Source organism: Balaenoptera borealis (genome assembly GCF_965194805.1).
Source record: "Balaenoptera borealis genome assembly, chromosome: 11".
Lineage (NCBI taxonomy): Eukaryota > Metazoa > Chordata > Mammalia > Artiodactyla > Balaenopteridae > Balaenoptera > Balaenoptera borealis.
This window is the reverse complement of record NC_138868.1, coordinates 14,767,100-14,782,389: the sequence shown is the minus strand read 5'-3', so window position 1 is coordinate 14,782,389 and position 15,290 is coordinate 14,767,100. Positions and strand designations below refer to the sequence as shown.

The 15,290-nt window shown below is 55.8% G+C and overlaps 1 protein-coding gene across 19 annotated transcripts in view; it reads left to right on the top strand.

Moving 5' to 3' along the window:
- Positions 1 to 449: 449 nt before the first annotated feature.
- Positions 450 to 15,290, top strand: part of DGKZ (diacylglycerol kinase zeta) — a 42,057-nt gene continuing 27,216 nt past the window's right edge. For 15 of the 19 annotated variants that reach the window (XM_082342724.1, XM_082342722.1, XM_082342720.1 and 12 more), the window contains exon 1: positions 11,819 to 12,121. In XM_082342724.1, coding sequence (XP_082198850.1) covers positions 11,961 to 12,121 — 161 coding nt within the window. In that variant the 5' untranslated portion in view covers positions 11,819 to 11,960. Of the gene's footprint in view, positions 683 to 9,593; positions 9,857 to 11,818; positions 12,122 to 15,290 lie in introns of those variants that run through there. The other 4 variants (XM_082342721.1, XM_082342718.1, XM_082342719.1 and 1 more) reach the window with 3 other exon arrangements.

The window sequence follows — 15,290 nt, the reverse complement described above, 5'->3', positions numbered from 1 at the left end:
CCAGCTGGGCCGGGCTCGCTCCTCCGGTGCCCGAGCCGGGCTGGCTGGGCGGGGCGGCGCCCTCCCTACCGGACCCGCGGGCTGGCGGGTGTCTCTAAGGTGACACTCCGGTGCGCGGCAGCGGCGGTGGCTGCAGGCGCGCGCTCTCCGCCCGGGCTCGGGCTCCGCTCAAGCTCCGGCTTCAGCCGTCCGGGGGGGCGCCCCAGCGCTCACCACGCAGCCCCCGACACCCACCAAGACCCCCTCCCGAGGGGCCGTGGAAGATCCCCGCCGGCCTTTCCGAGGCGCAGCGCCCAGCAGCTGCCGCTCCCGTCGTCTGAGCCCCGGCGTCGGGAGGGACGTGCGGGACCCGGCGCTTCCCTCCCTCTCCGCCTCGCGTTCCCGGGCCCAGGAGGAAGGGAGACTGAACTTGAGCAGGGAACCCCGAAAGGCCGCAGGAGCCGCGAGAAGAGGGCGGCCGCAGGATGGCCGAGGGGCCGGGCGGCGGAGGGCCCCGCGGGGACGGGGCTGGCGGCGGCTGCCGCGCAGCCGAGGAGGAGGTGGTGCGGCGGCGCTGCCGGCGGGGGGCGGAGGCCGAGGTCTCGCAGCAGCAGTGGCTCGAGGCGCCCCGGGGCATGGCCGCTGGACCCCCGGTGGAGGAGCGGTTCCGCCAGATGCACCTACGAAAGCAGGTGTCTTACAGGTAAGAATGCGGGCAGAGGGGAGCCCAGCGCCGGGGACCACTCCCCTTTTCAGTCAGCAGTCATTGAGCGCCTGCGGCTTGCCTGACACTGCTCTAGGCCCTGGGGATTCAGAAATGACTACCAAGGGGTCTCTGCCTTCTGTGTCCAAGGGGGAGCTTCTGGGACCCTTTCTCTAATGAACAGTGAAAGCCCTATTCATTCAACGTGAAATTACTGATGCCCACTGCGTGCCAGGCATGGTACTGGGCGCTGAGGGGAAAAATAACCAAGACATGATCCTTACGAACCTCTATCTGCTGGGGAGAGCCAGGAGATGCCCCTGGCTCTTCTTCTAGGGGAAAGAGGGACCCCCTACTCATTCACTAGGCCTTACTTGAGCTTTCCTGTCGGCTGACCCTGTGCTAGGCACTGGCCTGTGGAAGTGACCAAAATGATGCTCGCTGCCACCATGGCTGAGACCTTGCTGCCCAGAGAGGGGGAAGGAATCCCCTCCTGGACCCCTCTGCCCAAGCAGACCTTCACCGGCATCCCAGTGGCAGACTGAAACTTGCACTCCCACCCGAATCTTCTTTAACGTCTTCTGCCTGTGAAAGATTCCCAGCCTCCCAGGTCCCACCACCTATGCCCAGAGGAATCAGCTGGAGTGGGCCCCAGAGACCACTTTTATGATTTGGGATGGGGTGGGGGAGGACTGCCCCTCAGTAAGGGTGCATACGTTACACAGAGGAGGGATCTGAGGAGAGGGGTGGGGCCAGGGCAGGGGCAACCCTCGCCATCCTCTTCCTCTCCCAGGCCACAGCCTCAACCAGGACTTGCTGCCCCTCTAAAGCCCCTGGCCCAGAGTGACCTTTGGAGGGTCCAGCAGGGACATCGAGGTGTCTGCAGTCCTTGAAACCATCGGCCCGGTTAGAGAGGACAAATTTTCTGTTTACAACCCCGAGGACTTGGGATGTGTCTGAGGCTGCCCTGCTACGTGGGGCTTCTGGGAGGGTGTTTCCTAAAACTGACCCAGTCCTGGGAGCTTGAAGGACCCCAGTATTCTTAATGGCTATGAGACTGTTGGGCCTCCATCACTTGGGGGGAAGATGAGAGAGAACAGGAGGGGACTTTTCCACCATCATGAAGTGAGACGCTCGGAATAAACGGGCAGGAGGTTACGTTCCCATGGGCCCTACCTTCACTGTCTGGGGCCTATGAGGAACCGGGAGTACACTGGGCTACATTACTGAGTTCTTCTAGAGCACCATGCTGAGAGAAGGGCGTCGTCTGTCCCCTAGCCGCAGAGAGAAGGGCCCGTGAAAGTGCCCGGGGGGAGGAGAGAGTACAAAGAGACTGATGGGTGATGGGGCATAGAATGAAAGAAATATTAGTCTGGGAGTCAGGAGGCCTGGCTTGTATTCTCACTCTGCCAGTGACTTGTGTGTCCTTGAGCTAGACAATCTCTGTTTCTCTCTGGGCCTCATTTCTTCACCTATGACATAAGAGGGTGACCCAAGGTCAGAAACAAAGAGCATCTGGAGCTGAAAAGGAAGCCAGAGTGCCAGAGTGGGGTAGAGGCTTAGAGGGATGGGGGCAGAGAATAATCAAAAGGCTGAGATAGAAGATGCTGTGTGCGCACACTCACACGCACATGCACACTCACACACACGCACACTCAGAGATAGCCACAAGGGCTGGGATTCCCCCAGGGTGGTTCCTGAATGGAGGCCCCTCCACAGCCCAAACTTGAGGCCTCTAGTCACTAAGGATGCAGGATCACCAAGCTGTGGCTCCTCTCTGGCTGTGAAAAGATCAGGAGACCTCCGGGTCACCTGTGTGAGGGCTGCAGAAGAAGCACCAGGGCGGGTGCCAGCTGTCACCCCTGGACAGATCAAGTGAGGCACCTCCTCATACCTTGCGGTTAGGCCAGAAGCCCCATCTTAGGACCAGAGCAGGACAGAGCATCAGGTCAAGAAGAGCACCCTGGGTAGAGGGGAGAGGAAGCCCTGGGAAAGAGACAGAGCCCTGGGCTGCCCAGGGGACCCCAGTGGAATGACTCAGCCCTCCCCTGTGGCTGCCATCCTAAACAGCCTCGTGACCAATGCTGCTCTTCCTCTTACAGGCCGCTGGGGGCTGGCAAGAGCCAGGCCCACAGTGGCCCTTTCCACATCCTCTGCCTGCCACAGTTCCACGCAGCTCTGGCTTGCAACTAAACCTCCCACCCTGCTGTGAGGAGTTGCTAAGAAAAGCAGTTGAAAGCCATTCACAGAGAGAAAAGGCTTTTAGACAGAAATGTGGGGGCAAAAAAATCTGAGGGCGAGGGGTGGCAGCAGAAGCGGGATTGGGGCCTGGCTGCCTCTGACGTGAGTGAGGATGGGGGTTTTCAGCAGCACAGTAGGAGCTTTTAGGGACGTGGAGGTTTCTGGGAAATAGGTTCCCTTCACCCCACAGCTCTGGTGTGGGCTGGAAGCAGCCCTGGCAGCTGTTTTAGGGGGATGGAGAGTTGGCAGTTCTCTGCCAGTGGAAACTCTCAGGGAGAGGGAAGTGGGAGGACATCTTATGTCTGCATCTGGGCCTGAGGAAAACTCCCAGACACTCAAGGAAGTCCTAAATGCTCAGGGTTGGGCTCAAGAGACCATTGGAGGGTGGCCTCCAGCCTGGGAGAAGCCAGGGGTACAAGGGACACTGGATTTGGTCTAAAAGGAGCAGTCAGAAGATGCAGAACTTGAACTTCTGGAGATAAGCCCAGTGGTTCCCAAACCAGATCAGCTGAGGATCTCTTTTAAATTCATTTCTAAAGCCCTTCCTGGAGATCCTGATCCAGAGAGTCTGGGATTGGGCCTGGGCATGCCAACTTTTAAAAACCTCCCCAGGTAATTTTGATAGTCAAGTAGGTTCAGAAACCACTGACTTCACCTGCGGAGAAGCTGGAGGAGAGAGAGCAAGGGTAAAATGTGAGCTGGATCACTGGGGTGTGGCTGGTAGGGGGCTTCCCTGTCCTGGGTGCTTTTGTGGCCCTAGAAAGACCTTGAAGGAGGACCAGCACCCGTCTGGAGCTCTGACCCTGGGCCAGACACTGTATGAGATGGAAGCATGAGATAACATTCTTCTCTCAACAAAAGTATGATTCGGTCCAGGGCCAGACAGTAAATATTTCCAGCTTTGCAGGTCACACGGTCTCTGTCACTCTGCTCTGCCGTCGTAGTGTGCAAAAGCAGCCACAGACAATATGGAAACCAATAAGCGTGACTGGACTCCAGTAAAACTTTATTTATAGACACTGAACTTTAAATTTCATATCATTTCTACTGTCACAAATATTCTTTTGCTTTTTTCCAACCATTTAAAATTGTAAAGACCATTCTTAGCTCACAGCCATACAAAATCAGGCAGCAGGCCAGATGTAGCCCATTGGCCATAGTTTGCCAACCCCTGAACCAGCAGATGGGACGGGACAAACACATGGGAAAGACAGTTGATGGTGGGCATTAGGAATTAACACGGGCATTGGGCAAAGTGGCACATGCGTTGTACTGAAAGAGGCAGTGCAATGCACATGCATGCAGTCTTCAGGGTCAGAGAAACCTGGGTTTGAATTCCAGCTCTGCCCCTTCCTAGCTGGGTAAATCACTTTCACCTCTGACCCCATTTCCTCTACGGAAAATGGGAACAATAATACCTGTACAAGAGGGTGGCTGGCAAGATGAAAGAAGATAAGAGATGTAAAGTTCCTGACTTGTAGCGTGGGTGAGACACAAGTTAGATCTTCTGCCCTCTATAGCTGGACCTCCCTGTGGGTTGGGGCCGGGGAGAGGTTCAGGAAGGCCCCTGAACGAGGTTCGCCCTGAGTGATGGATGGCTGGTGAGATCTGGGAGTGGCAGAGTTTAACAAAGGGTAAGAGCAAGGGCTGAGCCTGTGTGCACGTCCCAGGCTGCAATCCTCCCCCTGCCCCCTCCACCCCCACGGAGGGGCTGGGGGGAAGCGACTGGGGGTGCCAGCTGGCAGGGGAGGGTGCCCTCTGCTGTGGGCATGGGACCGTGGGTACCAAGCTCCTCAAGGGAGGGGCACCTGATCCAACTCTCCCTGCTGCTATTTACCAGAAGCTAAAAATAACCAAAGAGTGACAGGGAGATGGGGCCGATTTGTAATTTAAATAGCAACGGGATAAAGCAAGGAGCTGCAAGAGATCACATTCTGTCCTGAATTTAAAATGCAAAAACCGGGGGCAGAGAGTGGAGCTGGAGCTGGAGGAGGGGGCCCGCTGCCAGAGGAAACCGGAAGCCGGGGGTCTATCGTTCTCCTTCCTTTGGGAAGGGTGCGGGCCCAGGCCCAGCCCAGAACTCCTTCCTCCCCTCAGGGACCCAAGGTTCTTGCTGACTCGTGAGTCAAAGGCCAGGAAGGCTGTGCCTAGAGGTGGGGCCAGGCTTATGTGAAGGCGGCGTTGTAGGGTTGGGAATCCAGAAGGAGGGTCTTATCTGAGCCTATTTTAGCCCAGGGTGCTTGAGACAGGCCCCCTCAGCATCTCATGCCCCCCACCTCCTGCACCAGGGGACATAAGTCCTTTGGGCCTTTTGGAGGGGAGCTGGGAGGACCAGTTCCAGCAGAGGCACTTGAACAGGTTCTTCTCTGCTGTGCTGCTAAAAAGACATCAGGAAGCCTGGGTTGGAGTCTCATTTTTGCTTCAGTTGGTGCCATTTCAGAGCAGGGCATACAGAGAAGCCCCCAAGGATCCAGGTCCCAAGGACAAGGGTTAGCACAGGCTAAGGAAGACTTGTCTTTAAGGATGCACAAAGTGGGTAGGGAAAGCACCGGGAACAGATCTGGTTTCTGCTGGGCCCCAGTGTGCTTAACCAGTGTTCTTGGCCTACACGTGTTTGGGGAAGGAAGACTCATCTGGACTCATAGAGTAGGGGGGGATTTGAGGATCACTGGGCAGCATCTTACAGATGAGAAACTGAGCCTCAGAGAAGTTAAGCAATTTGCTAAGATCCCACAGTCAGTAACTGGTAGAGCCAGGATCCAGACTCAGATCAGCTTCACTCCAAACCCGTTGTCAGGCTTTCAAGGGCCTGGACGTTCATCCTTAAGGCTCTCTTCTTTTGGCTCTGTACCAAGTGCACATATCCCTGGGAGGGGTAATAGCAAAGGAGTGTGAGGGCTGGAAGGTGGTTCTGCAATCAGGGCTTGTGATCCAACAGATGGGGGTGGGAGGCTTGAAGGGCAGGAGACCTGCTGATCTTGCCCTGGGAGCTTGGTGCTGCAGTCCAGGCCGGAATCAGCAGGAAGCTCCTCAGGGCAGATCTAGCTGACCCCGAGCAAGGGGACAGACACCCAAGCTCCTCTCCCCTCCAGCTTGAGGACCTGGAAGGTGCCAAAGGCAGTTTCCAAGAGCGATCGTGGTTTGAGGGACCACGTTTGACTGCGGAGCTGCCTGTGCTGTACCCACAGCTCTCTTGCCCCAGTGGGAAAGGGTCCCCAGCCCCTCCTCCAGATTTCCTCCCACACGTGACTTTAATGAGGCTACCCAGAAGGAGCCTAATCAAATTTCCATCTGTCACTAGCCAGCAGCACCTGCAACCCAGCTCAGGTACATCTGTCTCCTCTGTGGGGGTAGAGGCCCAGAACCTGGGCAGGGGCCAAGATCAGCAGGTGCTTTTAGGCTCTAGGTTGCTCCCAAGGGCTCCCAGCAGGTACCTGGATCACAGGCTTAGCTGCTGGGAAGGGACATGGGCTCCAGAAGTCCCTCATGTCTCACCACAGTCACTCATGCAAATGGGAAGCCAGCTTCCCTCCCTCTGCTCCACTTGTTGGACAGCTATATTCAGCTCATTTCGACTTCCATACAAAGTTACTAAGCACATTCTGTGCACCCAGCACAGAGCTAGGAGCTACACTGGGTTCAAGAATCTTGTAAGGAGACAAGACTAATATGCATAAAAGGTCACATAATAGAGGAATATTTGGGGGGAACAAAGGTGAGTGTCAGAGACACATCAGTGGGATGGGAGTGCTGGCTCTGGAGCAGCATTCGACACTTAAGTAGGTATTGATATTTATAAAATATTGGTCATATGAATGAATGAGTGAGTGAAAACCTGGAGATCAGGGAAGGAGATTCAAATGAAACTGTCAGAGCTAGACAAGATCTTAGAAATCATCTGATCCAACCCAGAGATGTTAAGTGATTTGCCCAGCATCACACAGCAAGGGCTGGGGTTTGAACCAACTCTTTCCACCTTCCCACTTTTGCTCTTGGGGCTGGGGTTTTGAAAGATGGAGATTTTGATTGGCCAAGCTTTATGGGCAGACAGGGCAAGGAGAGCAGCATAAGCAGAATGAAATGGCAGGGGTGAGGGCGGCATGTTAAAAGAAGTGTGAAGAAAGAGGGAAGAAATGTTTATTGAGTACTTACTGTGAGGCAGGCACCAGCATGGTGTGAGCTGAGAGAAAATCTCTGCATGGAAAGCTTGGACGAAGAGGCAAAAAAGAAAGGAACCAGAACACAAGGAGTCTTGAAGGTCAGGCCAAGGAGGTTGGCTTGGCTGGTTTTGAGAGCAGTGGCTGTCCAGATGGTGGGTTAAGTGTTCGGTGCCCTGGTACATTTCTTTTCCCCAGCTCCCACTTGCTCATCCAGGCCACAGAAAGTAGAACACATCACCCTCTGGGGCCTCAAAAAAGCCCAGAATAATTTTCTTACCCAGATTCCTCTTCCTGTGTGTATCTGGGTGGATTCTGAGGGGTCCCCAGCTCCCCAGTGCTGGCACACGTTGTCCTAGGAACTGCCGAGGGCATCCTCCCCAGCCCTGTGCACCTGTCCCTTACAGGCTTGTCCTCCCCACCCCACCTGCAAAGTACTGACAGCTTCAGTGAGTACAAGCCCAAGGGGACCGTGGTCCCACAGCTAGGACTGCTCTGCCTCTCAGAGCCTCCAGCCTGCCCAGCTTCCCCTCCAGGCGTCACATTTCCTGCTCTCTGCTACTCCAGGGCTGCCAGAAGCCTCAGACTGAAAACAAGCCCAGCCCCATTTCCTCTGTTTAACTGTTCAAGCTACTTGCAGAATCCCTGGGAGAGGAGGACAGGGCCCTGTAACAGCCTCCTTCTAGAATAGACCTTGGCCTGGCTGGCAGAGTCTCTGCTGGGCCACAGCACACAGGACCTGCCTTGAGGCAGGGTGATAGGCTGGGGGGCAGAGCCACTGGGAAAGAGGGTGCCAAGCTTCAGCGGCATCACCTGGCTATGTCCCCAATCCTAGAGGGGCAATAGGATGTCTTATTTACGGGCACAGACTCTGGGGTGAAATTCTTATTTCTAACACTTACAGGCTGGGTAACCTTGGACAAATGAGCTTAGCTGCTCTGTGCCTCAGTTTCTCCATCTGTAAAAGGAGAAAAATAACAAGATCTATGTCATAGGATTGTCACAAGAATTCAAAGGTTTCTGGCACAGAAATGTCCAAGAAATATTAGCTATTTTTTTATTATTACCAAGTATTAATTAGTCATGACATAGCATGATTTATTAAGCAAATAGTTATTGAGAAATATTATGTTCCAGTCATGAGGGACACAAAGGTGATTACAGCACCAGATGGAGGTTTCTAAGGGCTGGGATGGCATTGTGTACATTCCTGTGTCTGCAGGTTCTGTAGCGTAAACGTTTATTGAACTGAACTGAACTGACACCCTTTCTGTCCTCAAGAAATTTACAATCTTTCTGGGGTAACAAACACATACAGAGCTAAAGAACTAATTGTAGAGCAGCATGATTAAAGAGTGCTTAAGGAAGGTACGATTTCCATCCCAGAGCCAACCCTAATAATAAAGAGCGAGTGTATGCCTTACTATTTATTTACCAAATCCTCACGATGGCCTCAAAGTCCACCCGGTGTGGCCTTTTTGCTATTCTTTAGACACATCAAGTACATTCCTACTCAAAGGGCCTTTGCTCTTACTGTTCCTTCCACCTGGACTGCTGTTCTCCCAGATTGTCACATAATTTGCTCTCTCAATTCATTCGGGGCTGTTCTCACATGTCACCTCAGGAGGACTTCCCCAGTCTCCCTAACCTAAGTAACATCGCCGTCATCATCCTCTTCCCCCTTCGCCTTGGCTTTATTTTTCTCTATAGCTCATCTCATCTCATTACCGGACATTATTTCATATATTATTTGTTTAGAATAGAATCTAAGCAACATAATGTTAGAGCGCTGGTTCCTTGCACACTGCTATCTAGTCTGATACAGTGCCTGATGCACAGATAGAAGGCACTCAATAAATATTTATTGAATGAATTCATTTGTAAACCCTTTCGCTTCTCATTTAATCCTCCTAAAACTCCACAAGCTCAGTTATTACTATTGCCCCCTTCCATGTTACAGATGAGAAAACTGAGGCTCAGAAAGGCTCCTTGACACACATATTCACCAGTTTATCTGTTTATAGCCTACCTTATTCCAAAAAGGATTTCAGGTGACCTGGAGAGGTAAACCTCTCTGACCTGATCCAGGGTGCACAGCTGGTAAGTGGCAGAAACAGGACGTGCGCCCACATCTTCTAGCTCCATTCTGGTTACTCTCTCCACTCCGCCACTGTCCGTGTGTTAGACGGTGTGGTGCTCACAGAGCTGAGAGGAGAGAGAGCTATGTGTGGGCTGGGCACGGTCCCAGTGCACCCAGAGGTTGTGAGGAAGCAGGAGACCTCAGCAGGACCAAGAGGTGAAGATCGGAGCAGTTAGGTGGAGAGGAAGGCCAGACTGGGGCCCAGGTTCAGATTCCAGCCTGGGCAGGCCTGCTGGCTGTCTGGCAGCCTCTGACTTGGTGCTGTCTCCTGGCTGCCGGGCTGGGCTTGTCCTCACCTGCCTCTTGCCTTCCGGGGCAGCTCCTCTTCCCAGCCAGCCTCCTGCCCTGGCCAGCGGAAGGCGCCTATGAGGCCGATGGTCCTCGACGGGGCAGCCGGCCGGCCTCTCGCAGGGCCCCCTGGTCAGGAAGTGCCGAAAGAGGAAGAGAGTCGCCGGGCAGGATGAGCACACTGGGGGCCGGCCACAGTACCGGGGGAGGCTGCGATGAGGCTGCAGCTCTGGGCCCCGCGGAGGTTCTGGAGACAGAAGAAGGAGAGCGGCCCGGGGCACTGAGGCAGATGTGGCGCTACCGCTCCTGGGACGTGCCACAGATCCCAGCTGAGGCCCCCCAGTCACAGTAGGTACTTGGGCGGCCAGAGAATGGGCACGGGGACCTCTGGCCCTCAGTCCCTCCATGAGTCTTTTATCTGGGGTTGGGGGGTGACAGAAGTGGGGCTACGCCCCTCCCTGTGTCCAGTGGCTCTGCAGAGGCACAGAAAAGGGCAAAGGGGTTCTTGGCAGGGTGAGAGGAGCCCTGATGTTTGAATTGCTGGGGGCAGTGTGGTGGGGCCTGAGCTTGCAGAAGGCTAAGAGTCGAGGGAACAAACCGCGGGTGGGTCTGGGCAGAGAAGTCCCCACAGGAGTGTGGCATTGGGTGCCTTGTGCAGACTCAGTGGGGTCTTCGGTAGCCTCTGGTCTCCTCCCTCAGAGCTTGGTGTCAGAAGCATTGGGAAACTTTCCCAGAGGGACCCACGCACCCCAGGAAGACCGTGTCCGGCCCACTTGCAGATTTCACTACCACCCTGGCACCTGCAGCTGGTGGGAGGGCTGGTGCCCCATTCCCCTGGTCTCTAGGCCCAGAGGAAACTTGAAGGATGCTGGGAGAAGGTTCTGAGCTTCTGGATGCTGGCGATTTTTTAAAACGGCAGGCTTGCCCACATGTCACAGCTCCCAGCACTGGCTATGTGTGGCAGGCTGAGGCTGGAAAAGGGGCTGCCAGAACCCCAGAGAGGGTGAAAGTGAAGTGACACAGGATATGGCTTTGCAGAGAGGAGTGCTAACAGGAACAGCAGGCAGCTGATATGGGCATCAGGGTGGCAGGGTTTGGAGGGAGAAGACCATACTCTCCAGCTTCCTGGCCTCCTTTTGTCAGCCCTGCAGGGGCTATCAGAGGCTGCCCCCAAGCTGCTGATTCCCAAGCATGTGTACTGTCTGTGCCACCACAGGCGACTGCTCTGGTTCCACTTGCTGTCCTCCTCTCTTGAGGGGGACAACCTTTGCTGCCCATGGGGGTGTGTTTGTGTGTGGCTGCGAGGTATATTTCTGGGTGGGTGAGGTATATCTAAGAGGGATGTGGCAACATGTAGCCGTTGTCCTGGGTTATATTTGGGTGTAGGAGAAAGACGTATATGTTCACTGAGGGCATGGATGTTGGGGAATGAGAGTGTAGTCCTTGCTTCTGTGTATGTATTTATGAGTGTGTAAGAGGTGGGCAGGTGATTCCTGTAGTGTAAGAGATTTACAGGTTCTGTTGGATATTGTGTTGGGAAAGTGCTATGTGTTAGGAGTGTGAAAGGATTAGAAACAGCTTTGGATTTAGAAAGATGAATTTGAATGAGAAACGTGTTGTTGGTGTGTGTGAGGGTCACTAAGTGACTTTGGTCCTGGTATACATTTCTGAGTGTGAGAGGCTGGTGTGGGAAGTGTTAGTGTAATGAGTGAGCATAATTGTGTGTGAGAGGCGTGTCTGTTCTGTGCGTATGGGGAGCAATTGTGTGACTTTTGTTCCCGAGGGCGTGATTTGGGAGAGCGAAGCGGGTAGGGGTGGAGATTGTATGAGTGGCTGTGACGGGCACAGGGTGTGCGAGAGAGGTGTCTATTCCTTATAGATGTGGGAGGGGAGGTGGTGATAGCCACCCTCGCGAGTGTTCACTTGTGAGTATGTAGGTTGTTTGGTGCGGGGAGACGGGGCTAACAGGAAGAAAAAAAAGGTTGCGTGTGCCTGCGTGCGCGCAGGGCGGCTGTGTCGGGCTGGAGATTCTATTCTCATCCGGGAGGCGGACCAGCTGGGGTTGTGGGCGGGGCTCAGTTGCCGCGCCCCCTCTCGACCCCCGCCCCCTCTGGCGGCCCAGGCGGGTTGCGGCTCGGCCGGCGGCCGGCAGAGGGCGCGGCGGGCCGGTGCCACCGCGTAGCCGAGGGGGCGTGCTCGGCGGCGGGCAGGCAGAGGCCCGGCCAGCTATGCGGGGTCCTGCGGCCGCAGCTGGCGGCACTTCCTGGAGCGGCGGCGGCGGCTGCTTCCCCAGCACCTGGGCGTGGAGTGCGGGGGCGCGCGGCGCGGGGCGGGCGGAGCGAGCGCGCGCCATGGCCGCGGCGGGCGGCGAGGAGCCGGCGTGCTAAGCCCCGGCCGCCGGCCCGGCATGGGTGTCTTCCGCGGGCCCGCCGCCGGCCGGGGCTAGGGCCGGATGGAGCCGCGGGACGGCAGCCCCGAGGCCCGGAGCAGCGACTCCGAGTCGGCCTCCGCCTCGTCCAGCGGCTGCGAGCGCGACGCCGGTCCCGAGCCGGACAAGGCGCCCCGGCGTCTCAGCAAGCGGCGTTTCCCAGGGCTGCGTCTCTTCGGGCACAGGTGAGCGCGGCGGCGGCGGCGGGAGGCATCCCTCGGCCACCTGGTACTGACACCGAGCGGGGTGTCCCCGGGCACCGGCGATCCGGGCTGTCTTGGCGATGGCTCTGCGTGGGGGTCATCCCCCAGCATCCGGGCACTGGCACCGAGTGGGGGTCATTCCCTGGCACCGGCAGCTTAGCGCGCCTCCTCTGTGGTACCGAGGCAGGGGCGGTTTCCAACTCTCCAGCAGGGAGACAGAATCACCTAACCCCCTGGCACCAGCAGGTAGGGCCCCCATGACTGGTCACGATCCCCTTCTTGGCACTGATGGAACAGGGCCCCCTCTGAGCCTCCTGGCCCCAGGGAGGTGGGCGGTCACGTCGCCACTCTGGTCCTCGGTGTGGCCGCGTTGCCTACCACCACTGCGTGACCTCCGCAGAACATGGCCTCGTTGATACTACTGTGACGACCCATGCCTGTCCCGGAGCACTGGTCACAGACTTAATCGCTCAGCATTTTCAGCTTCTCCTTGGGCTTGGGGGTTCCTGGCCACCTCTTTTACACTGCTCTTAATTAGCAGGGAGACCTCAACCTCTGCTCTGCTAGGCAGTAGGCATATCTCCCCCTACCCCCGTCTAGCCCTGCTGGGAAAGGGATGGGGTGCTGACTCTTCAAGCTCTATCTTGACCTCTCCCCCAGCACACCAAATGTCACTGTCTTGTGCCTGTGACAGGGCTTTGACCAGGACTCTGGTGAGGAACTGTGGGGAGGGTGTGGAAAGATTGAGTGCAGGCAACCCGTGGCATGTGTGCTGGTGTCGGCTGGGAGCTGCTTCCTGCCAGTGCAGCTCTGGTGGAAGTTGAGGGGAGATGGAGCCTCATGAGGACTCCACCTGGCTCCCTGGGCTTCTCCCTGACTTACCCTGTCCTTCTGCAGTGGCCACGGAGCTTGCAGCCAATCAGCTCAGGACCCCAGAGCCAACTCAGACTGGACTCTGACCACTTGGAGTCTGCCCAGGGCCTCCCTCTCACTTTTCTTCAGTTGTCCAGGCTTCATGGCAATTGGCCCCCCGAGCTTTGCCCTGTCCCTTCCCAGGGTTGACCTTACCCACCAATAACATGGGTAGTTTTTTTCTGTACAAGTTGGCATCCCTGTAATGCTGACCTGTGCCCTCTGCCTGCCCTACCCTACGCAGGGCCCTGCTCTTTGTGCCTGCACTGTGTTGCCGTGCACAAAGATCTGGATCCTCACACTGGCAGATGGAGCTCTGTAGGCCCTTGTGAAACCAGGCAGGCTTCAATGCCACATAAAACGGGGCAGGGAACAAAGCTTCTCGTACCTCTGTTTTGTCACCCACAGCCCTGCATGCCGGAGCAGTTTACACCCAGCTCTGCAGGATGTAGCCTCCAGTGTTCGCAGGCTTGTGAGGGGGAGGGAGGGGCTCCGCCAGAGGCTTCCTGTCCCTGCCCACAGGGTACCAAGTGTTGAGCTCTTCTGACCTCTGGCTGTTGCCCCTTGTGAAGGGCACAGGTTTGTGCATGTAGCAATGAACCTCAGACACATTCAGGAGGAAGGATAAGAAGTAAGAGAACAGCAAGTACCTTTACATAATTCTCTAAAATAATCAGGACAGATGTTATTTCTCCATTTTTATAGACGAGAAGAACACAGGCTCAAAGAGATGAGTAGTTTGCCCAGAGTCACGTAGCAAGTAAGAGGCAGAGATAGAGTTTGAACTCTAGTCTGATTCCAAAACCCACATCCTTTTCTCTATACCAGGTTCCCAAACAGAACATCACAGTGACCTCGGGTGCTTTAGGAACCACAGATTCCTAGATCTTACCCTTGGCATGTCTGACTCATCAGGTCTGGAGATGGGGCTGGGCATCTTTTTTTTTTTTAATTTATTTTTGGCTGCGTTGGGTCTTCGTTGCTGCACGCAGGCTTTCTCTAGTTGCGGCGAGCTGGAGCTACTCTTCTTTGCAGTGCGCGGGCTTCTCATTGCGGTGGCTTCTCTTGTTGCGGAGCACAGGCTCTAGGCACGCGGGCTTCAGTAGTTGTGGCACGTGGGCTCAGTAGTTGTGGCTCGCGGGCTCTAGAGCTCAGGCTCGGTAGTTGTGGCGCACGGGCTTAGTTGCTCCGCAGCATGTGGGATCTTCCCGGACCAGGGCTCGAACCCATGTCCCCTGCATTGGCAGGCAGATTCTTAACTGCTGCGCCACCAGGAAAGCCCCTTTTTTTAAAAAAAATTATTTTATTTTTGGCTGCGTTGGGTCTTCGTTGCTGCGCACGGGCTTTCTCTAGTTACGCCGAGCGGGGGCTACTCTTCATTGCGGTGCGCAGGCTTCTCATTGCGGTGGCTTTTCTTGTGGCGGAGCATGGGCTCTAGGCGCACAGGCCTCAGTAGCTTTGGCTCTCAGGCTCAGTAGTTGTGGCTTGCAGGCTCTAGAGCACAGGCTCAGTAGTTGTGGTGCACTGGCTTAGTTGCTCCACGGCATGTGGGATCTTCCCAGACCAGGGCTCGAACCCATTGTCCCCTGCACTGGCAGGCAGATTCTTAACCACTGCGCCACCAGGGAAGTCCCGGGGCTGGGCATTTTATAAAGCTTCCCAAGTGTTTCTAAGGTGCTACCAAGTTTGAGAACCACAGTATTACATTCACTCTGGGGATGGTAGGTGATCTGACAGGATGCCTTAATGAGAAGAAAATCAAACAGCACCTCCGGAAGTGTGTAAGGAGTCTCCCCTGCATAGTTGCATGGTGCTGGGGCATTGGGGCACACAGAAATGAATGCATTTGGAAAACCCAGTAGAGTCAGGGAGAGGGCAGTGGGGTAAAGACTTCCCCCTGACAAGCCTGGGCGTTTGGAGAATCAGATGTCCACGGGGCTGACCTGCCTCCCCTTGCTTTGACTGGAGGCTGGGGGGACAGATATTTGGAATAGTGCACCGCCTTGGCACCGTCCCTTTAACGCTGTTTACTTGGTCCTGCCACCTTTGCGGGTTGCCAATCTCAAAACTCCCCAGTGCCCCAGCTGAACCTAGCCCTCCGTCTTTCCCCAGGCTCCAAGCTCATTCTCAGCCGGGCTCTTGCTGCTCATTGGGCATCCACCCTCTGAATTACCCCCTTCCTGCTCCCCTCCCCTTCTCCCCACCCCCCCACCCCCCACGCCATACACACTTCAGGCCT